General features: G+C 43.2%; 1 protein-coding gene across 1 annotated transcript in view; it reads right to left on the minus strand.

The window, feature by feature from the left end:
* MYO10 (myosin X) overlaps positions 1-25,800 on the minus strand; it is a 221,363-nt gene that overhangs the window by 26,048 nt on the left and 169,515 nt on the right. Inside the window, exons 20-26 of the mRNA XM_076007942.1 lie at positions 12,360-12,484; positions 12,149-12,263; positions 5,902-6,008; positions 4,400-4,633; positions 3,700-3,745; positions 2,125-3,006; positions 1,142-1,265 (exon numbers count right to left, since the gene is read on the minus strand). Of these exons, the coding sequence (XP_075864057.1) occupies positions 1,142-1,265; positions 2,125-3,006; positions 3,700-3,745; positions 4,400-4,633; positions 5,902-6,008; positions 12,149-12,263; positions 12,360-12,484 (1,633 nt within the window). The remainder of the gene's footprint in view (positions 1-1,141; positions 1,266-2,124; positions 3,007-3,699; positions 3,746-4,399; positions 4,634-5,901; positions 6,009-12,148; positions 12,264-12,359; positions 12,485-25,800) is intronic.

Genomic DNA, 25,800 nt, shown 5'->3' on the forward strand with positions numbered 1-25,800 from the left:
AACTAAAAATATACATACAAAAAATTAACCGGGCATGGTGGCACATGCCTGTAGTCCCAGCTACTTGGGAGGCTGGGGCAGGAGAATCACTTGAGCCCAGGAGTTTGAGGTTGCTGTGAGCTAGGCTGATGCCACGGCACTCACTCTAGCCTAGGCAACAGAGTGAGACTCTGTCTCTTAAAAAAAAAACAAAACAAAAAAAACTGACACGCTAACCCAGGAATGAGTCAGTCATTTCCATATGTACAAATCATGCATACTTCCAAATGCCCCAGGGAGGGGAAATTATTTTAAAATGCTGTCAAAGTTTATGTTTCCTTCCTATTTGGATCAATGTGGGAATAAGAATTATCAGTGATTCCAGTGTTTAGCAATAAAGCCTAACTTATATAGGAAAAGAAAACACAGCTTTTTGGATAAACACATCTTTTTAAAGAAAAACATCAGCCGGTGGTGATGTTTAAAGAAAAACATCAGAGGTGGCTCATACCTGTAATCCTAGCACTATGGGAGGCTAAGGCAGGAGGATCACTCAAGGTCAGGAGTTCGAGACAAGCCTGAGCAAGAGCGAGGCCCAGTCTCTACTAAAACTAGAAATAAATTATCTGGACAACTAAAAATATATAAAGAAAAACTTAGCCGGGCATGGTGGCGCATGCCTGTAGCCCCAGCTACTCGGGAGGCTGAGGCAGAAGGATTGCTTGAACCCAGGAGTTTGAGGTTGCTGTGAGCTAGGCTGACATCAAGGCACTCTAGCCCGGGCTACAGAGTGAGACTCTGTCTCAAAAAAAAAAAAAAAAAAAAAAAAAAAAACATCATTATCAGAAAATGCTTTATAGGTATAAAGTTTAAGATTGAGATTATGGAAAAAAAAGCAACAGTCTAAACTGCATTGTGATTGGATTAAAAAATAGAAAATTTAGCTGCAATTTATGTGGTGGAAAACTTCTTTCAGTTGAGAGAAATTAGACAGGAATACAGATGTTATAGGATAAAAAATATTTCTATATTCTAAGTGGCCCAGCACGGAGCTGAGTGGTCGGTAACTTTCTCGGTCCCTGTCACTCAGCTCAGGGAAACAACATCTCAGTTTTCCATTGCTCTCTCCCTAACCTGGGCTCAGGGGCGGCTGCAGTCCTACCTTTCATGTACAGAAAGCTGTGGAAGTACGGCAGCGTGACACAGCTGTACACAGAGTCGCGCCGGTAAGAAAGCTCATCGTCCGTATCAAACCTCGAATCAAAGTCCTCTTCGCTATCTTCAAACTGGACAAGAGAGCAAGAACCAACAGTGAGCAAAAAGGATAGGAGGCAAATAATGAGACACCCAGCATATATCACCATTGAAAAAACAAACATAACTGAAAAGAAGCAATATTTCCAATCAGTAACGACACTATAGAGTGTGGCAGTCAAAGGAATTCACAATTACAAAATACCAACCTTTAAGGTCAAATGCTCAGTTGAACTGATACATAAAACACAAGATGCACTTTAATCCAAAGGCTATCTATCCTAAAATACACACTGCTCTTTAAGGCTATAATTTTAATCAAACCATGCAAGAGTTCATCTCTTTTGAACTACTATGCTAAAAACATTTCCAAGTCTTTGAAAGACAAGAGAGCATTCAACGTACGACCAAAGGGAAAAAAATAAAAGTAAATGAACAATAAATAAATCCAGAAACTGGAAAGAGGGTATTTAAGCCCTAAAGATCCCTCCCTTACAACCAGTGTAAGAAATAACATTCTGAGCCATGGATGGTGAAGTTACTGTAAGGAAAGTTCTCCAAGATGCCCTGAGCCACCCAGGCTAGTTCCAGTTTGGTGCGTGCCTCGTTTCCCAACCTGCCACACTGGGAAGCCAAAGGCTCTAGGTAAGGAGCTGACAGGGTCAGGCCATGGGCACAATTCAGTCCTGGGCTTTGTGCTCAATGGGCAAGTTCCACTCACGAATGCGACAGCTTTTGGAAAGAGAAAGGTTATTATCTTAAGATTATCTCCAAGACCACGACTTTGAAACATTTGTACACCCCAGGGCAGATGTCTTAACTCCCCGGGGGTGCAACAGGCGTAGGGAAGACTGACCCCACGTCCCAACCGGGACCCTCAAGGGTACTCACCGAGGACTGCGCGCCCTCAGAGCTGAACCGGTAGGCGCCCGAACTGTTGTAGGTCCCCACGGAGCAGCGGTAGTCGGGGGACCACTGGCTTCCGTAGGAGTTGGAGAAGGTCACGCTGCTGCCAGAGGTGATGGCGCCGTCCTCGTAGTCGTCCTGGTCGTAGTCGCCGTCGGGGGAGGGGAGGTCGCCGGCGCCCTGGGGCAGGCAGTAGGTGGACTCCCCGCCGCTGGACGAGTCGTGCAGGCTGGCCGAGTCATGCGCTGCCGGGGCCGCGAGCACCGTGCCATCCGTGCTGGGGCTGGCGGCCACCACCGTGTCGTTCATGTACGGGTCTTCCTCGGACGAGTCGTCGCTGGTCCGGATGCCGCTGGTGCGCTGGTCCGAGTGGCCGTGCTCGCTGGGGTTGGGGGAGTCCTTGAAGGCGTCGTCGTCGGCCTCGAAGCCCTCGTCCACCTCCTCCTCCGGGTAGGGCTGGCTGAAGTTGAAGGTGGGCTTGTCCCCGCACGCGCTGCCGGCCAGCTCGCCCAGCGCGCCCGAAAACTCGCTGCCCACCGACAGCGAGCGCTCGATGTTGCGCACGCACTCGTCGATCTCGTCGAAGTTGAGGGACTCGAGGAACTCCTGGGCGGCGCGGCACGCGTCCTCCTCCAGCCGACGGAGCTCCTGGTCCCGCAGCTGCTGCAGCTTCTGCAGGGAGGCCTCGGTCAGCGACAGCTCCTGCCGCTCCTTCATGCGCTGCAGGTCCTCGATCTCCTTCTCCAGGCGCAGGATCTCTTCCACCTGCTTGTTCTCCTTCTGCTTCTCCAGCTCGCGGGTCAGTTCCGCTTCCTTCCGCCTCCTCTGCAAGGCTTCCAGCTCTTGCTGCTTTCTGGCTGCTTCCTCCTGCGTCCAAAAGGGAAGGCAGATTTGGAACGCTTCATGACAAAAATGCAACGAGCATCGTTCCCCCAGGCCACCTTTGCAACCGGGATGAGATGGGGCTGCTATGAGCTGAACTGTGTCCCCTGACACTCACAGGTTGAGGTCCTAACCCCCCACACCCCCCCCCTCCGTACCCCAGAATGTGGCTGTATTTGAAGACAGGGCCTTTAATGAGGTGATTAAATGAAGCCATTAGCGTGGGCCCTAATCCAAGCTAACTGGTGTCCTTATGAAAAGAGGTTAGGACACAGACACCAGGGACGCATGTGCACAGAAGACAGACCATGGAAGGACCCAGTGAGAAGGTGGTCTCCTGCAAGCTAAGGAGAGGGGCCTCAGAAGAAGCCAAACCTGAGGACACCGTGATCGTGGACTTCCGTCCTCCAGACTACGAGAAACTCAGTTTCCATCGTTTAACCCACCCAGTCTGTGGTATTCGGTTATGGCAGGCCTAGCAAACTAACACACTCGTTATACTGGCTTAGAGAAATTATGCTATTGTGATTCACACTAAAATCTTAGACATTCACAAGCTTTACCCAATTGCAATGGATCAGAAATTCCACCATAAACATTTCCTCTCCTAGAGTCCATGCATTTGAAGCGGGAATGAAGCAGATAACTGAGAGGCCGAGTTGTCACAGCATTCATTACCTGCCGGGCACGGAGCTCCGCTTCTCTTTGCAATCTCTCTCTTTCTCTAAAAATAGTAAAGAAAAAAAAGTGAATATCAATAATAACAATAATCCTAGAACCACTTTTCAGAGAGATCTAACCTCTTTCTTAATTATTACTTTTTTTAGAGACAGGGTCTCACTCTCACCTGGGCTGGAGTGCAATGGTGCAATCTTAGCTCACTGTAGGCTCAAATTCCTGGACTCACACAATCCTCCCTCCTCAGCTTCCCTAGTAGGACTACAGGCGCATGCCACCACACCTTGCTAAATTTTAAAATTTGTTTATAGAGACGGGGTCTTGCTATATTGCCCAGGCTGGTCTCCAACCCCAGCCTCAAGTGATCCTGCTGCCTCAGCCTACCAAAGTGCTGGAATTACAGGCATGAGCCACCACACCTGGCCAGATCTAACTTTTTAAAACAGCTCTGCTAAAGACAGAAACCATGAAGGTCTAGAGCCTCTTCCTGGGCTTATTTTAATCTACTCATGAATAAAAATATACAGAGAACTTAGTCTTCCAGGCTGCCAAGGAATTTTATATTCTAGCTGCCAAGAGTTACTGTTTCAAATGATAGGTTCTACAGCATCCAATGGGAATTCTTGCTGCATAGACAGATATTGAACATAAAACTCAAAGTGTATCCTTTTGTTTCTTCCAAGCAGGAGATATACTGTACCTTTTTTCTTCCTCCTGTTTCTTTTTTTCTTCTTCCTCCCGTCTCCTTTTTTCTTCCTGCTCTCGTTTCTCTGCCAGCAGCTGTCTGTAAACTCTGCGCCCAATCTGACCTCTGAGTTGCTTCTGGAAAACTATGGCCGCTTTTTTCAGGTGCAAAAATCTCCTCCTCAGAAGGAATGCTCTGTAATTCTTCTGTATGATCACCACACAATAAAGGACCTTTCGGTATTGCTTTCTGAAGAGGAAAAGAAAAAAAACGAGAATAGCTGCTGAGGTAATGAGGCTCTGGGCTATTCAAATGAGCTCACAGCAAGGCCATAAGACAAAGGAAGAGGACCTAGTTTTTGAATGATACCCTCATTATGGAGACTGGAGAAAACAAGGAGGCCCCTCCGGCCAAAATAAAACAGAAGAAAAACAAAAGAATAATAACAAACAAAAACTAAAGTAAGAACCCTATCACTATCTTGGCTAAATAAACACACAACCTCTAATGTGGACTTTGAACAGTCTTGGCAGGAAGTTGGGTAAACAAGACCAAAAGGGATTTGAAATATTCTTCTGTTCATATGAAAAAAAAAAAAAATAAATCACAGCAGGATAGCTTCGTACTTCAGAAAATGTAAGTGTGGGGTTTCACGTGGTATGACGTTCTCTGCACAATGGACAGAACGAAAATGCTAAACTAAAAGGAAAGGAAGCTGCCTCGTTCTGCAAACAACTGGAGAATGGGCCTCTAACAGACAAATGTGAACAGTGGGTCTGCAGCAGCTTCAGTACGTGATGCATAGGAACTACCGTGTTTCCCCGAAAATAAGATAGGGCCTTATATTTATTTTTCCTCAAGAAGACACCCTAGGGCTTATTTTCAGGGGATGTGTTATTTTTTTTTAAGTACGGTACAACAATCTGCATTTATTCAAATAGAGTTAAGTCGTCTTCTTCTGGAACATCATCATCACTCTCCCAACCCCGAATTCCATCCTGAATTTCTTGCGACTCTTATTTCCTTTAGAACCATTGGCCCCAGTCTCTCATGTCGAGCAATAGAGCTCTCATGGGGCAGATGAGAAGGGCTCTCGTCTTCTTTACTGCTCTGCAAGGAAATGCATGGGTTTTGCAGATGCGCTGCACAGCCACGCCTGTCACTAGGTCTTATTTTAGGAGTAGAGCTTCTATTATGCAAATGCTTAGAAATCCTGCTAGGGCTTATTTTACGGGCAGGTCTTATTTTCCGGGAAAGACTGTAGGTAAAACGATTTAAATATCTCGGTAGAGTTCCCGAATGTAATCACTGTTCTAACTGAGGTGTCGAAAAATGCTGAGCACTGTTTCCTACTACTTTGTGCCTGGGTCAGGTTAACTGGGTTTCTGGCTTGGCTACTTAGGAGGCCTGGCCTGGGACTCCTCTCAAAGCAAACGACTCAGGCTACTCTGCTGGGGATACATACGGGAAAGGACCTCCTGGTGCCTAATGCCTTGTCCCCTCAGCGAGGTCCTTACCGTGCCAAGTAGCCTAAGATGTGGGCCCGAATCACCATGGCCGCGCGGGTGACCTCCTCCTCCCGCTGTTTCTCCAGTTTCTGCTCCAAGGATTCTCGAAGGAAGACCTGCCCAGGAGGGAGTCACATGTCAGAAGCTAAGAACGTGGCTGGTAGAAGGAAGGCATTTCTGAGTCAGAGATATCTTTTGGGGGCAAGGCTTTGTTCTCTCCTTAAGTTTGCTCCAAACTCACATAACTATGCTTTCTAGAATAGTGCTTTTTAAACGTCCTGTCTGCCATATGCTAAAGTAGCTGCAAAATCCGATAAAGATACATTACAAGATAGGCCAGGCACAGTGGCTCACGCCTGTAATCCTACCATTGTGGGAGGCCGAGGCGGGTGGGTTGCTCCAGGTCAGGAGTTTGAAACCAGCCTGAGCAAGAGCGAGACCCCGTCTCTACTATAAATAGAAAGAAATTAATTGGCCAACTAATATATATAGAAAAAATTAGCCAGGCATGGTGGCGTATGCCTGTAGTCCCAACTACTTGGGAGGCTGAGACAGGAGGATCGCTTGAGCCCAGGAGTTTGAGGTTGCTGTGAGCTAGGCTGATGCCACGGCACTCACTCTAGCCTGGGCAACAAAGCGAGACTCTGTCTCAAAAATAAAAGATACATTACAAGATAGGAAAAACAAAAAAAGATATATAAAATAAAATTGCCATTTTTTGGTTATTATTATTACTAGATTCAAGAATGCCAAATTGCTATCAAAGTTTCTAAACATTTATCTCATTGTGGGCTGAGACAAATATGAATAGCTCATGGGCCAGTAGTGGTCCTACATTAAGTCTACCTAATAAGAGATTCAGACAGAAAGAAGAGGAAGGAAGGGAGGGAGTCCAGGACATTTCTAAAATGTTATTTTGCTATCACTTGGAAACCCTCTCTTCCTGCCCGCTAAGTGAGCACCATCAGAGAATTCTGGATTCAACAACTTAAAAGTACCTAAAATACTGATGTTAAGAATGTAATTCTGAAAACTGAGTTTGAAATGAGAACTGAACTATTTCAGCCGCATCTTGGTCCAGCTGTGATAAGCACACCAGAACTGGGACTAAACCAATTGCAGCTGTTTGCTTGCCTGTCTCTGGGAAGGGGCACCCCAATCTTATGCCTGTCAAATAATGTAAGTATGTCTGATAATTGGCACTTAGTATCAGAATTCCCAGATTTTGAAAATATGAAGACCCTCCCTTAATCAAGGTAGCTTTTAGGCCAGGCGAGGTGGCTCACGCCTGTAATCCTAGCACTCTGGGAGGCCAAGGCGGGCGGATTGTTCGAGGTCAGGAGTTAGAAACCAGCCTGAGCAAGAGTGAGACCCTACTATAAATAGAAAGAAATTAATTGGACAACTAATATATATATATATAAAAAAAAAATCAGCCAAGCATGGTGGCACATGCCTGTAGTCCCAGCTACTCGGGAGGCTGAGGCAGTAGGATTGCTTGAGTCCAGGAGTTTGAGGTTGCTGTGAGCTAGGCTGACGCCACGGCACTCACTCTAGCCTGGGCAACAAAGCGAGACTCTGTCTCAAAAAAAAAAAAAAAAAGGTAGCTTTTAATTCTGCCATTTCAGATTTAATACATGCATAAGAAGTTTTGAATTATTCCCTAAAAAAAATAGTGACCAATATTTTTGTGCTTTTTTGTTAACAGCATAGAGGCATTTTGGTGCCTCCACAATTTTTTACTTTATGCTCCCGTGAGCTATTGGTGCCTAAGATGGTGCACTATGTTCCATTTTTCTCCATGGCACATTTTTCCAAACTCTCTGCTCTGTCTCCTCCATGACATTGGGCAAAAAAGCAAAAAGAGAGTCCTACCACCTTGTGACTCACAGAAGCCACACCTCTTCCTGCTTTGGGTAAAACTCTACTACAAATAATTCTGCTGGGAAAGCTTTTCATACAATCCTCTCCCTATAATTGCAATTAATATGTTCTGTTGATACAAGTAAAAAGCCTGCTGGGCGTGATAATGATTAAAGATGGACAGAAATAGGAATTCTCTGTATTTATCATAACCGGGTATCAAAAGCAGTTTTCAAAGACTGGACTTTAAAGAAATATGTAAGCCTCTGAGATGATTTTTTGGTATTACATATTTTACTCTAATGCTTTTTGCTCTTGTGAGTGTTTAAAAGGAAAAGAAATAAAGTCAACCTTGGGGAAGAGTTGTGGAGGTGACACAAGGCGGCAAGAGTGTCGATTCCCATGAGCGACACACGTACGAGGTGGGCAATAGAGACCTTTATGAAGGAGGCCATGTGTTCTCTACCAGCACAAGTCAAAAGAGGGTCTTGGTTGGAATCAGAATCACAGAAATACTTGCTTTAGTGTAAGCTCTAATTTACAAGATAGCTCTTCTGCTCTGCCTGTTACGTCATATTCCACACCTTTATCTACAGTCTCCTTCACAGGGCAAACAAGGAGAGAAAAATGCTCTTAGAGATCTGGCCTGGGTTAATTAAGAACATCCATCCTGACCTGGGTTCATTAAGAACAATCACCCTGCATTTGTGCGACAACACGTGGACGGTGTTGCAGTGAGTCCTTGTGTCATGTCACCACGTGCCCAGGACTCGGCCAAGACTGAGTCAGTGTGACCCAGCAGCTGGAAGGAGGCACGTTGAGCAACTTAGGTAAGGGCAGGGCCCACTAGGAGCTGCTTGGCTGAACTTAACTCAATATCCAACCGGAACAATTTTATGTGACTCTTCTTCACCTTCATCTTAGACGGCGTTAACAGCCTATGGACTATTCCAGCACTCTGTCCTTATAAACATATTAACCCTTTGCACTTGTTTGCTTTTTTCTCAATTCCTTTATTCTACTCGGGATTTAATTTTTTAAACACCCCAGATTTTAAGAAGCGCGGCAGAATAGAAAACTGGAGTTACTTTTCATACAAACTTATTTGGATTTTTTTATATTTCAAATTATTGATGCATTCAAAGAGTAATTTTAATCTCTATAATTTTTGCTAACCGTGTTGAGTCACACTCGACATCCGAGTGCAAAGGGTTAATACTGCCCACAGGCCTTACTGCCATAGAATGTAGGAGGTCTGGCGAAGCAGTCCTGAGGGTCAGAAAAGTGAAAGTCTCGAGTCCTGAGGAGTCCCTGAGGCCGAGGGAAAAGTCAAAACCAGGGAAGGAGAAGGGAGCGGCTGCCCACCTCAGCCACCCTAAATGCAACGTCTCAGTGGGGAATGACATCACAATCTCGGGCACAGGCTGTTCCCCTTTTCTAGAAATGCTTCCCAGTCCTCCAGGTACGAATTCTTGCCTTGCAAGGACTATGTAGGTCTGTATCATCCAGCCAATTAGGACCTGCAGCCATGTTTAATTTGCTGCCTTTGACAGGGGCCACATTTCCCTTGGTTGTGTAAATGCCACAGAAATTCCTTAGCCAGAAGACCCGGAAGTTTGTGAGGGGTTAAAGGCCTTAAATGTAAAGACCTTCGGGTGGCAAGCACACTGAAACAAATGCTAGCAAATAATTAAGTGGAATGTTGGTCAAGGTCAAAGCAATCTAGAGGACACAGTTCAAATGCTTTAATGTTTGCATTTACTTCCCAATGTTCCTGGGACTGATAAGCTTCCATCCAACTTCTGCTTTCAACTTTTCACCAGTTAAAACTTAACTCCTCTTTAAAGATTTCCTCTTCCTGAATACTTCCCTGATCCTTTCAAATCCACGGGGATTTCTCTTCTGGGGAAGCTGTCTCCTTACTCCTTAAAGAAATGGTGCTGTATGATTTAGCTGTCTTATCTTCCAGCAACACGGTAAGCCAGGGGTAACACCCATATCTGCATCCTCTGTGCTGGAAATGGAGCTGGATGGGTACTTGGAGCTCAGAGAAGAGACTGTTAATGTCCGGGGTGCGTCATAACGATCTTTGATGTCACTGCACTGTGCAAGGCAGTGAGATAGGAGGGGGGTTATGAGCTTATAGAGAATGCAATTTGTTTTTGATTTTAAAAAAATCAGAGCAGACTATATTGCACCGGCAAGAGCTCTACTTGAGCCATTTCTTTAGAACGTTTTCCTTGAGTGAATAAATATACAACAAACATCCTTGCGTTACCCCTTATGGTTTTTCAGCACTTAACAGATATTGACTGCACTCCTACTGTGAGCACTGTGTAGAACGAACAATTAACTCTATGTTCCCCACTGGGTAACTACAGAGAAGTCGACAGCAAGACAGAATGACAGCATATGAGGTGTTGCAACAGGACTAAGAGGAAAATGGCCTGGGATGACAGAGGGGGCTTAACCCAATTTGGGGGTGCACTGAAGAATGTCAAAAAAGGATTCCTGCCAGGTGCAGGTGGCTCACACCTGTAATCCTAGCACTCTGGGAGGCTGAGGTGGGAGGATTGCTTTAGCTCAGGAGTTCTAGACCAGCCTAAGCAAGAGTGAGATGCCATCTCTACTAAAAATAGAAAAATTAGCTGGGCGTGGTAGTGTGCACCTGTATCCCAGCTAATCAGGGGGCAGAGGCAGGAGAATCGCCTGAGCCCAGGGTTTGAGGCTGCAACGAGCTATGATGATGCCACTGCATTCTACTCATGCAACAGAGAAGCTGTCTCAAAAGAAAAAAAAAAATAGGATTCCTGTCCAAGTCTGTGTCTAACCCAAGACCTGAATGATGAGTTGGCTCAGGCAGGAGTGGAGAGCAGATCCCAGGAGAGCCCTATCAACCTGGGACGCGTACACCCTCAGCTGACCCCCAGTGCCTTCTGCCCTCGTTCAATCCTCCTGAGTGTGGGTGGAACCTGTGACTTGCTTTTAGCCAATTGAATATGGCAAAGGCTATGTGATGTCACTTCTGTGTACATTATATTAAATGAGACTCTGTCTGTCTTGGACTGGAGCAGGAGATTCTCCTGCAGGCCTTGAAGAAGTGGCCTGCTGTGATGTGAGGTGGCTACACGCACAAGCAACTTAGGCAGCCTCTAGGAGCTGCAAGTGGGCCCTGGACGACAACCAGAAAGAAAATGGGGCCTCAGCCCTGCAAACACAAGGAACTAAATTCTGCCCACAACAAGTGAGCTTGAAAGAGCACCCTGAGCTCCCGAAAGAATGAAGCACCAAGATACAGAGACTGAAGGCTCATGAGACCCTGGTGAGAGGACCCGGCTCTGACCCTCAAATACAGTGAGATTATAAATGTGTGTTGTTAGAGCCACAAAGTTTGCAGTAACACTTTACATGGCAATAGAGAGCCAATGCAGTGCGTCTGCATGCCACCTCTACCCTGTGAAATGTTTGCATCTTAAATCCCTTGGCAGCTCAACGTATGCTCTAGATCCTCATGCCTTTCCCTTGCTGAGTGCTCGTGGGTGATGTCTAAGTACACGTCGTCCACCTCATGTTGGTCACACTGCAAGATACAGGTTTCTCTCTCTCTTCCTCCTGCCTTCCTGCTTTTCCTGTCTCCTTCTCTCTCTCTCTTAAACAAAGAAACTCCTTGGTTAAAAACAACATACTGTAAATGAAAACTTTAAAATACTTCTCAGACTTCGCATTACTACACGTGGGGCCCCAAGGATCAGCTCTTGTTTTTCCGGACACAGGTGTACTCAAAGGCCAAGCCCAGCTGCCTGCATTTCTGTGTCCAGAGTCACATTTCTGTCCTTCCCATGTGATAAGTTATTAGAGGTGGCTGGGGAGCAAGAGGGAAAAGCCAAATGAAATTTTTGGTAGTTCCCTGATGTAGGGAGAAGAGGTCACACAACTAATTTTATGGCTAATGCTTGGTGTTCCGGCCAGATTGCCCACTACCCAGCCCCCATCTGGAATACAGGGGTTAGGGGCTGCCGTCACTGCAGCATGTTCAAAAGTGGACTTTACTTCTCACGTTCTGGACTGAGTTTCTGCAACCTCTAGGATTTTAGACTGTCTGCTGGTCTCTCACTCAACAGTTGCTGTGGTTGCAGGGACAACAGCCAGCATTTGAATTACAGAACGTTAGAAGGGTCTGGGTTTTCCCTTCATAGACCTAGGGGGCTGCCTAGTACTTGCACGACACTGAGTCACTCATCTGTTAACACTTGTTGACTGCCCGAACACACATACACACACACACACACCCCAATTAGGATGAGACGTTTCAATGTGTTCCCTAATGCAACAGAGTCCCCGACAAGTCAAGGACTTCAAATAAAACAGTAACCGGCACACAAAAGGTTCGAACCTTGGTCTTCCCCAGCTGCCACTCGCTGTTGGAGGCATCGTAGAGCTGCAGCAGGGCCGTGCACTTCCCCCGGACGTCCTCGGGCAGGGCCAGGTTCCGCATCAGCACTTTATACCTGTGGCACAAAAACACACCAGTGTCACCTTCTGCTACGGTTCCATCTTCTCCAATCCCTTTGAAAAGAGAAAGGATCCATTCAGCTCCCACTTGCCTTTTGTAAAAATCCTGAAAGGGTCTTCGGACCGCATACCCAGCTTTGCGGATTCTCACGGTCTCCAGCATCCCTGAGTACCGCAGCTGGTTTAGCACGACTGCCTGGTCAAACTGGTCTGGCATCTAAACCGTGCAGAAAAGGTGGGACACAAATAAGATGGAATTAGATACCGAGAGTTAATAAGGCCACCCCCACCACTGCTTTAGACCCCCTGGACACGTACAAGAAATCTGAATCTATACAAAAATACAGAACAGAAACTGAATTCCCGTGGACCCATCACCTCCATCTAACACCATCACCCATGGCAACACTTTCCCATCCATGCACCTAACTCACTCCTTCCCCATATATATATATATATATATATTTTTTTTTTTTTTTTTGAGACAGAGTCACTCTTTGTTGCCCAGCCTAGAGTGAATGCCGTGGTGTCAGCCTAGCTCACAGCAACCTCAAACTCCTGGGCTCAAGCCATCCTCCTGCCTCAGCCTCCTGAGTAGTTGGAACTACAGGCATGTGCCACCATGCCTGGCTAATTTTTTTCTATATATATATTAGTTGGCCAATTAATTCCTTTCTATTTATAGTAGAGATGGGGCTCTCGCTCTTGCTCAGGCTGGTTTCGAACTCCTGACCTCGAGCAATCCGCCCGCCTCGGCCTCCCGGAGTGCTAGGATTACAGGCGTGAGCCACCGTGCCCGGCCCCCCTTATATTTTTTGAAGAAAGCCCCAGCCATCACATCCTCTCATCCGTAAATATTTTAGTATATGTCCTATTTTAATATAACCACGCCATTACCATATCTTAAAAGATACCAATAATTCCTTCATATTAATATCTGTGTTCAAACTTCCACCTTACAAATATCATAAATGTATCACCATCTTTAAATAGATTTTTCCAAATAATCTAAAGTGTCATATAAATGTCACTTTATTTTACTTTTTAAGCTTCACTTTAAAGGCATTTTTTAGCTAAAGAATACAGTGCTCCATTGAGGGGTGGAAGGGCACACACACACACACACACACACACACACACACACACTCACACACACTCACACACAGAAGAATGGAGAATGGGGGTAACAGGGCTAGCCCCGGTGGAGAAAAGAGACAAAAATGAAGAATTTAAATTTGCTCAATTTTTAGTCAAATATCCCATTTATTGTGAGTTTCATACTATGATCACTAAATAAAGTGAGCACAAGAACATACACATTGAAGACAGAGGAAATCGAACCAAGACTTAACGTTCTGAAATGTATTCTCTATCTACTCAGTGCTCAAACAAAGTGGCATTTGTGCCAGGACAAAAGTTTTTCAGGGCAAAGCAAAAAAGTGGGCCATTTCCCATTTACAGCTTTTTGGATGGTGACTTGTTATTTTAATCCACTCTTTGATTGATCTGTATTTTGTTATCCTACACAACTGTGAATAAAATAACTGAAAAACAGTGCCAAAGGATGTCACTGTTAAAAAGTACAAAAAAATGCAAAGTGGCTTAATTTGTGACCCTTAAAAATGCAGTCAGTCATTAACACAAAATTAGGCTTAAAGCCATGTCACTCTGCCCACTTTCAACATTGGCAAAAAATAAATTTAAAGAATGCTTTGCAAATCTCCCTCACAACTTTTGATGGAATTGCTGCCATCAGCTCTAGCAGGCTGACTTCTCTCATATTTAATTTCTTCTACAAACACTGTGGTCAAATTGTCTTTACTTAGCAGTATTCTAACAGAGTGCAGCCAACAAAGTAGGGCAAACATCCAAAGAACTGTGGCTCTCTGGTTTTTAAGTCTTGAGCATTTAAACTATCCTTAGAAAAGAAAAGCATAAAAACATGAAAACAAAATCACCCTTGGTGACTCTTACACTGTATCTCTGGATTAAAAAATAGGGATGGGTAACTGTTCTGAAAGTATTTGGTTACAATGCTTCTGTTATATTTATTTGCAAATATAATCTGACCAGTAGCAATCTACGAAGACTAGTGTAGAGCTAATATAAAACGAACACCGAATAAAGTATCAGACTTATTCAACTTTGTTAAATTCATAATATCAGAGAAACCCTCTAAATTTAATATTTAATCATTTGATGCTCAAAGACTTTAATCTACATATCTCCATCTCCAAAGCTTTCGCTGTTCCTCACCCACTCTTTTTATTCCTCGTTTCTTTTCTTCCAGTGTCTATTTAACAGAATCTGCACGATCCCTTAGCCTGACACTTGAGTTCTTAAAACATTCTAAAAGATATTACCAAAAGGGCCTCCCCATCCAAAAAGTTCAGCCACACTCACCATCTTCCCGTCTCTCTGAGGAACATTCCACCTTCAGTTTGGCTCTTGGGCCAAAATTCATATGGAAAACAACTGCCACACTGACCTTTTCCCCACAGCTAAAGACGTGGAACAATAATGAACACCATTCCTGTGCTTTAAAAAGTGCCCGGTCACCATGACAACTCCTTCCATTCTCGGGCTAATTAGTGTGGTGTGGTTGTAGGATTTGATACAGCCCAGGGAGGGGAAGGAGAGAGCCACTGGGAGAGGCCATGAGTTCCAGGCTCCCATTGCGATTGTATGTCTGCCCCTTCCCAGTAATTTAACCAGGGGAAGGGGATCTATAGGCTGATTGTTGCCCTGGGCAACACCCCACCCACCCACCCCCGCCATCACGGGGGTGGGGGAGGACGGACCTGGATTTCCATTGGTGGTTCTCTTTTCAGTTGCAATTTACTTTTCGGGTGAATTGAACGTTTAAAGATGACACAGCTGGAGGTTGGACAAGGAATGACTTAAAGGCATTTTGCTTTTCAAAACTTCGCTAAGGCACTCCAGTCTTGACTGATAACTAGTTTTCCAGAACTCCAATTCCCTCCAACAAAGACTGCCTGCGGTGTGCTAACAGTGAAGTTTTGATGGCAACAAACTAGTTAGAGTTAGATTCTGGAAAGAACAGCCTTAACCCCGGGCAGTTATAGTCAATGGAAACCTGAGCTTGATCAATTTACTGAATATTTATTAAATACCTGCTACATGTAAGGTTTCAGGATCCATGCTCAGGGAAAGATTTAAAAAAGCTTGGGGCCAGATGTTGTTTCCAAAGACCCTGAAGTTTAGGAGGGTGACAGGTACACCAAACATCACTATTTATATGGTAGAAAGCCTAATATTAAACCACATTCAAGATTAAGTTCCTTGAGAACACAGGAGAGAGAAAAATACTGAGGGAGATGGGAACAGCAAGGATTCAGACCAGAGCTTGGACTCTTAAAATGCTGGAAAGAAGAGACATCCCATGCAGAGAAAAAGCAGGACGAAAGCCATGAGGTGGAAAAAGAACCTGGCAGGTTCAGTCCTCAAGCGGGGACAGAACAGGGGGAGGTGGGGGGAGGGCAGAAGACAGACACAGTGCTTGTTTGATGGTCGTTGTGTTCAGAGAAAGAGGCTTGCAGCAGGAGATGCACAAGCTTAAATGAGGAGCCCCTTGGTGGCAAGTGCCAACACTGGAAACAAGACCGTGCCCAGAGGGACGGCCGAGTATATTCCAGTACCACGCCATGAAGTATTATGCAGCCATTAAAAAATAAGACCAAACTGAAGACACATCAGTTGACTCTGGGACCTTTCATAAAGTATTACTCAGTGAGAAAAGCAAGCTACAGAAAAGTATGTACACCAATCTCATTTTAATTAAAAAAAAAAAAAAAAGATCTCCCCACAAAAAGCCCTGCTCTATCTATGTATATGTGTATGAATATAAAGTCATGTGCCACATAATGACATTTCTAATCAACAATGGATTACAAATAGGACAGTGGTCCTATATGATTAAAATACCATGTTTTTACTACACCTTTTCTATGTTTAGATTCACAGACACTTACTACGGAGTTACAATTGCCCACAGTATCGTACAGTTACGTGTTGTACAGATGTATAGCCTAGGAGCGCCATGTAGCCCAGGTGTGTAGCAGGCGATCCCACCTAGGTTTGTGTAAGTACACCCTGGGATGTTCGCATGACAACAAAGAGAACATGGGAGAACATACAGGCTAGGTTGTCACTGAGTAGGGGGGACACTGTTTTGGGTGATGGAGGGGGGGAGGAAGAGCCAGTTCAGAAGAAAGGGAAAAAAATCAGATTGCACTAAAAGAAGGAGGTAGTCACATACATAACATGAAAATGTCTGTAGGACTATATATCTTTGAAGACATAAAAATAATATTTTTATAAGGGGGAAAAAATCAGACACAGAATGGCTTCTGGAGGTCTGCAGGGAGAAGAGACAAGAGGCTGCTGTCTGTGAGGGTGCTTGAAAGTGGAGACCACCCCAAGCCATCAACTGGTGCATGGAGAAAACACATGTGGATATATCCACACCGTGGAATGTTATTTGGCCATAAAAAGCAATGAAGTCCTGATACCTGCTACAACTTGGATAAGCCGTGACATCATCGTGCTGAGTGAAAGAAGCAGTCACAGTCACAAAAGACTACATGCCACGTGATTCCACTCATATACACAACGCCTGGAATACAGAAGTCTACGGAAACAGTAGATTCTGGTGGTTGCTTCGGGCTGCTAGAGAAGGTGGGGATACAGGGCCCGGGTGGCTAAAGGGTGAAGGGGTTTCTTTTTGAGGTGATGAAAATGTTCTAGAATTGACTATGGTAATGGTTACACAAATCTGTGAATATTAAAAAACCCCACTGAATGGTATACATATTTTATTTTATTTACTTATTTATTATTATTATTTTTTTGAGACAGAGTCTCCCTTTGCTGCCCAGGCTAGAGTGAGTGCCGTGGCATCAGCTTATCCCACAGCAACCTCAATCTCCTGGGCTCAAGTGATCGTCCTACCTCAGCCTCCTGAGTAGCTGGGACTACAGGCACGCGCCACCATGCCCGGCTAATTTTTTCATATATATATATTTTTAGTTGGTTAATTAATTTCTTTCTATTTTTAGTAGAGACGGGGTCTCGCTCTTGCTCAGGCTGATTTCGAACTCCTGACCTCGAGCAATCCGCCTGCCTCAGCCTCCCAGAGTGCCAGGATTACAGGCGTGAGCCACCACGCCCGGCCGGTATACATATTTTAAACAAGTCAATTATGTGGTATGTGAATTATATCTCAGAAAAGGTATTAAAAGTAAAAATACAGAAGATTCTAGGTTCGACTCCTGGCTGGCTCGCCAAAAAAAAAAAAAAAAGTAAAAATGAGTATATCAAATGCCAGGCTGACAGTGAGGCATTTAATATGGATGAGAAGTGATGGATGCAAGAGAAAGCTTGTATCATGGAGATAGGATGAAATATATCTCATTTTAATTGATGAATTAATTGATGAGACAGGATGAAATATATCTTGTACACTTTGGATAATTTAATGCTACCAAAAATAATTAGACTGGAGCAGGAGGATCACTTGAGGCCAGGAGTTCAGGGCCATCCTGGGCAATAGAGAGATCTGGTCTCTACCAAAAAAATAAAAAAATTAGCCAGTGTGTTGGCCCTGCCCGTAGTCCCAGCTACTCAGGAGGCTGAGGCATGAGGCAGGAGGATCCCTTGAGCCCAGGAGTTTGCAGCTGCAGTGAGCTATGATGATACCACTACTGCCCAGGCAAGACTGTGTGTCTAAAAAAAAAAAATCCAAAAACCAACAAAACAAACTTCTTTTACTACAATCTGAAAAAATAAGATTTCAGAATGCCTAGATAAAAACCAATGATTAATAACAGGGCATGCAAAAGCTTCCACAAAAATTAATTATGTGTACACCTCACCCACCTCCTGCAGCTTAAAAGTTAAATAAAGGGTAACAAAGGTGATGACAACCAAGGACACAAAGACCAGGGAGGAAGGGCTGTCTTTACAAACAAAGACAGAAATACATGCATTTACCCGTGAAGGAATCCCATTGTCCTGAACTGTTATCTAGCCTTCTATAATTGCATAAATACTTCATGACAATAAGAGGTATGAGGGTGGACTTGGAAATAGCCACCTGTCTGAATGCCAGACATTCAATCTGTGCTTATTTAATTAAGGAAAATAGAGTGAGAGTATCATCTGTGGATCCTTGAAATTCTAAGGAGTTTCAGCATTTGAGAATCTCATAAAAACTAACCAAGGAATCCTGAGAAGAGCCCAGAAAGGGGTGGGAATGGGGGTGGAGGGTGGGAATCCAGGCACTCACACAGGGGTCACTGGGTTTGGCCAGGGCCAGCCAGGGCTTGAGGGAGGAGGTTATTTTCTCCACTCCCTGAAGGCAAAATCATGCACATGCTGATTAGGCCCTGCAGCCCAAGGCAATCCCACACCACAGCTCTGGTGGGAGCTTCTACACATCATGAAGTCTCCTGGAGAGAACAACAATAGTACTGTTCACCACACTGAGCAGAAGTGCAAGCTTAGTAAGGAGGTGAGGCTGGCACATAACTGAGTCTTATTCAACTCTACCATCCTCCATTGCTACATGTCACTCCAACATGGGTCTAGGAGACCAAATTTTTTTTTTTAATTGGTTCGAAGGGAAATAATAATTCTCTTTAGCAGAAATGGCATGCTTTATCTGACTGTGATTTTGTAGACTTAGACCTATGTAACTCTCTGTAATTTACTATGCCCTACCTTCCTTCTGCCAAAGAAGAATGAATTCAGGCAAGATTAAATAAGCCAAAAATAAATACAGTAACCAAAAGTGAAAAAGAGGGTAGAATATGCACCAGACTCCCTTTTGCCTTGGCTGATGGGAAGGAAGCTTACGGTTAAATTTAATTCTCAACAGTAACTATCGTTAACCAGGTATTTAATTAGCCTTCATTTTTGAATCACTTTTTATAGATGTTAATCAATAGATCTCAATTCCTTCAAGAAACATGAGAAATATATATTATCTTTAAAGTCTAAGGTAACAACCATCAAAATGTTTAAAGATGATAATTTTTTTTTTTTTTTTTTGAGACAGAGCCTCATTATGTTGCCCCGGCTAGAGTGCCCTGGCATCAGCCTAGCTCACAGCAACCTCAAACTCCTGGGCTCAAGAGATCTTCCTGCCTCAGCCTCCTGAGTAGCTGGGACTACAGGCATGGGCCACCAGGCCCAGCTGATTTTTTTCTATATATTTTTAGTTGGCCAATTAATTTCTTTCTATTTTTAGTAGGGATGGGGTCTCACTCTTGCTCATCTTTCTGCCCTGGCCTCCCAAAGAGCTAGGATTATAGGTGCGAGCCACCGTACCCGGCCTGATAATTTTTTTTAAAAAAATCATTCTATTATTCTATCGTCAAAGATCTGCTGTTGATTATAGACATCGGATTTCAAAGCCTTGCTTATTAGCAGCCTTGCAGCAATCACATACCCTTTACTCGACAGAGGAACGGATAGCAATCCTTCAGTTCATATGGCATTTTAACACAGAAACCCTTATGGGGTGGCTTAGATGGGTAATATTATTCCATTCTGTAGATGAGGAAACTGGAAGTGAGCGAGTTTAAACAAATGACTTGTTCAAACCAGTTTTAATATTTGCTGAAATAAAGCATGTAGGAAAGTAAGCCACGGACAACTTCACATTCCTGAAAACTAGTATGTGAATCAAACTTGTATGCACCAAACTTATTTTCCTACTGACATAAAAAACTGGGATATTTACGCAGCATATAATTCTGAGGGGAGCGAAAATTTCTTTAGGGAAAAGATTCAGATGGAATCCAGGCACAGAATGTGTTCCACGTGGTATCGTCCCAGTAGTAAGCCATCTTCTGGAAACACAGAGATGTTCTCTGAGTATTTCACTACTAGGAGGGGTCTTCAGAACCAATTTGGCAGGTGCTGGCCTCATCTAATACAAGTGATTTAAAAATCACAATTCTAAGGCCATGGCCACACAGATGAGAAACTAGTTTGCTACATTGTGAGGTCAGCCAAGTATCTGCCTATGGACATGACTAGCAAATGAAGGACACCTAGAAAATCAAGTAGCAAACTCTGAGCAAATCCAACCTTGGTTACTTCATAGACACAGACAATCACAGGCTGTCTAGTTTGCATCTCAATCTCAGATAACTGATCAAGAGTTCAAATGTCGTTTGACCCACTCGGGGTCTGACTCCCCTTGTGTCTCTTCCCTCCTCCTCAGGTGCCTGCTAAGGGGGGTGTCCGAGCACCATCAGACAGGGGACCCATTCACAGCGTGTCACAATGAGCCCACACAGGACAACATATTTCATAGCGACCACTTTTGCTTTTATAGCAAAAACCAAACACAATGTGGCGACTCATCTGGGTGCTTCTGAACATAAGTTAAAATTTATTTCTAGAATGGGTCCTTTCCTACCCATTTTGGAGATAATTTATTCAAAGTCTGAAAACTTGATATAATCAAAATGTCTTGGAGACTATGTAAAACTAAGTATTATGATTTTAATCAATTAAAAACATCCTTAGTACATTTTCTTTAAAATGTTTTAAACTTTGTCTTGTAAGACTTTTAAATGGATCCTGACCTGTTTTACATGAAATACTTTAAACTTTATTTACATGTATATTATTAGGTCTGCAATTGAGAGACTCATTACAGAGTTATCATATTATAAAGGACTAGTCCTGGTATTCTAAGAAATATTTAATATGCTGATTATTTAGTAAAAAGAGCCATTGCACAATTCGTTATCTGGTAAGTTAACTATTTGGGGGGAGGGGTGGGAATTGCAACTAGCCTTACAGAGAGGATTTAATATGTTAGGTATATTTGTATTTGCATTGCCATTATGGGGTATATCTCTACCTCATTCAACTTCAAACACAAACTTTACCTTCTGATAACCCCTCTTCAACTTTGAGAACTTAAAGATTCCATAGGTGCTTACCCAAAGTCAATTATGTTATGCTAATAAAATACCATTCCCAGTCCTACAGTTCCTGAGAAAATCTTACCACGGGACTCCCATGCCCACCTTCTTACTAATCCACAAAGAGGACTCTGCAAGTTATATCAGTCTTTGCTTTCTTGGCTACAACAAACTCTCAAGAGTGGAGCATACATATCACCGGGATAAGAAGTCTACCATGCTTTGGACAGTGTTCAAAAGCACAGTCACTAAAGCAGCAGTACAATTTTCCTGACTTTCAACAGGCAGTAAACAAAAGTCAATAAAACTACTGACAAAGGTTCTTTGTACTTACATCAGTCGTTTCACTCTTGGGCTGTTAAACATTATACACAGTTGTTGCCACTTGCTAATTTTCACAGTTTTAGAAAATAGGCAGAAACTAATTTCTGCTGGAGAAGAGGCAACCCCCCTCGGGTCAGGAACACGAAGCTAAGCAGTTACATGACTTGCCATTCTGGCGAGGTGAGTCAGTTCTGAAGGCCAGATTATATAGAGTGTGGAAATTTCTCACTCACCAAGGACAGCCTTCAAACCACACCCCTCCTGGGACTGGGCACGGTTAGCACCCTAACCAAGGAAAACTCACACTCTGGAAAAGCTGGGAGCTGTCGTGCTTAACCGCAGATCCACACAAACCTCAAATGCTTAATGGGAATGGAAAAATTTGAAAATGAATAGACCCCTCCTAGTAATGAAATACTCAGAGAACCTCTCTGTGTTTCCAGAAGATGGCTTGCTACTGGGACAATACGATATGGAACACGTTCTATGCCTGGATTCCATCTGAATCTTTTCCCTAAAGAAATTCTCATTCCTCTCAGAATTATATGCTGCGGAAATATATCCCAGTTTCATAATATGTCAGTAGGAAAATAAGTCTGGTGCATACAAGTTTGATGCACACACATACAGCGAATCTTTCTCAGGCTTTGCCTTGGTCCTATCATATCCTGTTCACAATCTTCCAGCATATGCTAAATTAAGACAAAGGCTTCAATTTCACATTCGATGTCCCCGAAATATGGCTCCAATTTACCTTTCCCGTCAATACACCCCTACACAAACCCTATGTTTTAGTCCAATTATAGATAATTCTAGTTCTTTCTTAGCTAAAACGATCACGTCCTGTCTTCGCCTCAGCTAGTCTCTCCACTCGAAATGTTCTCCTGCGATCTCTAACTGTTGAGTCTGATGGATCTTTTAGGTGTCCCCCAAATGCTCCTTTTTCCATAAAACTGTTCCTGATGCATCAGAACGGTGCCATCTGTGATGTCCTTCTCCCCTGGGTTCCCAGCACATGCTGTGACAAGCCTTATGATGTGACCCTGATCACTCTCTTCTTCACATCACATATTTCTGGACAGCCATTAGGCATATCCACGTGAACTCCCCATCAGATTACAAATTTTTTCAGGGTAGGAGCTGACTTTTATGAATTTCTGAATTCACTAAATTGCCTGGCATTGGGCTTGACATATTAGATACATACTTATGCTGGTGTATTGCATAAATAAAATTGTTCTGTTTACAGCTGTTTCTAACATATTTGTTTAATTAACATTAAACAGGTTTGCCTCTATTACAGACTTTCAAGAAATGAAAACAGTTTTTGATTTAAAAAGCGCATCTATATAACTATACGTATACATAAAAAACTATAATCAACTGACTTTTGACAAACAAGCAAAGGCAATTTAATTGAGAAAAGATAGTTTGTTTGTTTTTAACAAATGGTGCTGGAATAATTGGACATCAATATGCAAAGAAATAATCCAGACACAGACATTACAACTTTCACAAAAATTAACTCTTAAGTGAATCATAGACCTATGTATGTAATGTAAAGCACAAAACTATGAAACTTCTAGGAGGTAATTTCGGCTACCTTGGGTTTGGTGATAACTTAGCTATAAAACCAAAAGCATGGTACATGAAAGGAAAAACTGTTAAGTTGGATTTCATTAAAATTAAAAACTTTTCCTCTTGGAAGGACACTGTAAAGACAAAAGACAAGCAACAGACTGGAAAAAAATTTGGAAACTATATACTTGAAAAAAGACTATATCAAAAATATACAAAGAACACTTAAAACTCAACAACATGAAAACAACCCAGACTTAAAATGGGCAAAAGACCTGAACAAATGTATCACCAAATAAGATATATAGATAGCTAAAAGCCACATAAAAAGATGCTCAACATCAGTTGTCATTAGGGAATCACAAATTAAAACAATAAGGAGGTACCGTTATATACTTATTAGAATGATTAGAATACAGGAAAGTAATGATACCAAATGCTGGCAAAAATGTGAAGCAACAGGAACTCTCATAGTTGGCGGGAATGTGAAATGGTACAGCCACTTTAAAACACAGCTTCTTACAAAGCTAAACATAATCTTAACATAAGATCCAGCAATTGCCCTCTCAGCTATTTTCCCATTTAAGCTGAAAACTTAGGTCCACACAAATACCTGCACATAAATGTTTACAGCATCTTTATTTATAACTGCCCTGAACTGGAAGCAATCATGATGTTCTTCCTTATAGGTGAATGGACAAAGAAACTATGGTATATCCTTACAATGGAATATTATTCACAGATTTTTCTTTAAAAAGCTATCAAGCCACAAAAAGACATGGAGGAACCTTAAGTGCACAGTGCTAGGTGAGAGACATCAGTTAGAAATGGCCATATGCTATTTGATTCCAATTGTTTGACATTCTGAAAAAGGCAAAACCTCAGAGGCAGTAAGGAGAAAAGATTAGTGGTTGCCAGGGCACCAGGGGACGGATGAACAGCTAAGCACAGGGGAATTTTAGTGTGGTGCAACTCCTCTGTACAAGACTGTCATGGTGAGTGAACACATGATGTTTGTCAAAACCTGTAGAACACTGGTGAAAACCAAGAAATAATACAGATCATCACAAGAGAATCTAAATGTATTATAAATGTATGAGTTCACCTCACTGTAGGGTTTGGGGGGAAAAGATCCTGACCTGTATAACTTTGGGAATGTATGGGGTCTATAAGACTAAAAGCAAAAAGAACTGCAGCTAAGCGTTGTGCTGTATGTCATTGATTAAGTTGTTTTCTCTAGGGGTACGAGTTCATAATTCTGATACTACTGTACACATATACTGTAATTCAACAATTAAATAAATGCATGTCAGATGGCAGGAACCACGTTTCTCTCTGTTGAGAATGAGAATTTTGCAGGAAAACCTAAATGAAACCAATTCTATCCTACTAGATTTGATTTACTTTCATGAAAACGGCAGCAGAAAACGCCAGGGTCCCAAGCCTGGCTCAACTGTAATTCTAAGGGTGCCAGTCGGAAGGTCCGAGCGGTTCTCGAAACATGTTTCTAGAGAACATGTCCAAATCACAGTTCAATACCTGTTTTTTTTGTTTTTTTTTTTCAATTACTGACATGACTGGAATGTGTTTCTATGAGAAACGGGTCAGCTGTAAGACGTAGTAATGAAGTAACCTTTCAGTACAGAGTTTAATGAGGTAGATGCAAAAGAAATTGGCAGACGACAACGATCTCTTTTTCCCCATTAACTAATTTGTTGTTGTTAAAAATCCCACAGCTCTCCTGTAGAAAACCACTCTTACCAGCGTCCTGTGCTTTTTTCCCAGACACATTTTATGCATGTACAGACAACAGTGTGCAAGGTATGTGTGCATACATGCTCACATGTACGTACAGATAAGCACAGTTTTTATAAAAATGCAAATGAAACACGTCTCACATTTTGCTGCTTTCACCTAACAGAATCTTAGCGATAGTTCTCCAGGACATAGAGCTCTCTCACCTTCTTTGTCACAGCTGCACAGTCTGTCATTACCTGAATGCATTTAATCAGACTCCTACTGATACTGAGCATTTAGATTGTTTTCTAGTCTTTGCTATTTTCTCATCCAACTTTTAGTGAATGAAAAGAAATAGGCCGGGCGCTGTGGCTCACGCCTGTAATCCTAGCTCTTGGGAGGCCGAGGCGGGCGGATTGCTCAAGGTCAGGAGTTCAAAACCAGCCTGAGCAAGAGCGAGACCCCGTCTCTACTATAAATAGAAAGAAATTAATTGACCAACTAATATATATATAAAAAAATTAGCCGGGCATGGTGGCGCATGCCTGTAGTCCCAGCTACCCGGGAGACTGAGGCAGAAGGATCGCTCGAGCCCAGGAGTTTGAGGTTGCTGTGAGCTAGGCTGACGCCACGGCACTCACTCTAGCCTGTGCAACAAAGCGAGACTCTGTCTCAAAAAAAAAAAAAAAAAAAAAAGAAAAGAAATAAAAAAGCAGAACACTGTACCCGAGAGTTTTCTGTCAATACCATCCCCTGTCCCCCAAGAATCCTGTCCCGTGGTGAACGCAGTCCTGTACTTTTGACGGCCACTGGTTTAGAAGATGATCACTCCAATGCAAAGCGTTAGAACCTCCTCCTGTCTCCCTCCCACCTCTAAGGAAACGCTATTATCATTAAGGTGCCTCGTGTGGGACAGGCTTTTCCTCTGTAG

The sequence above is a fragment of the Microcebus murinus genome, chromosome 11 (assembly GCF_040939455.1).
Source record: "Microcebus murinus isolate Inina chromosome 11, M.murinus_Inina_mat1.0, whole genome shotgun sequence".
Classification (NCBI taxonomy): Eukaryota; Metazoa; Chordata; class Mammalia; order Primates; family Cheirogaleidae; genus Microcebus; species Microcebus murinus.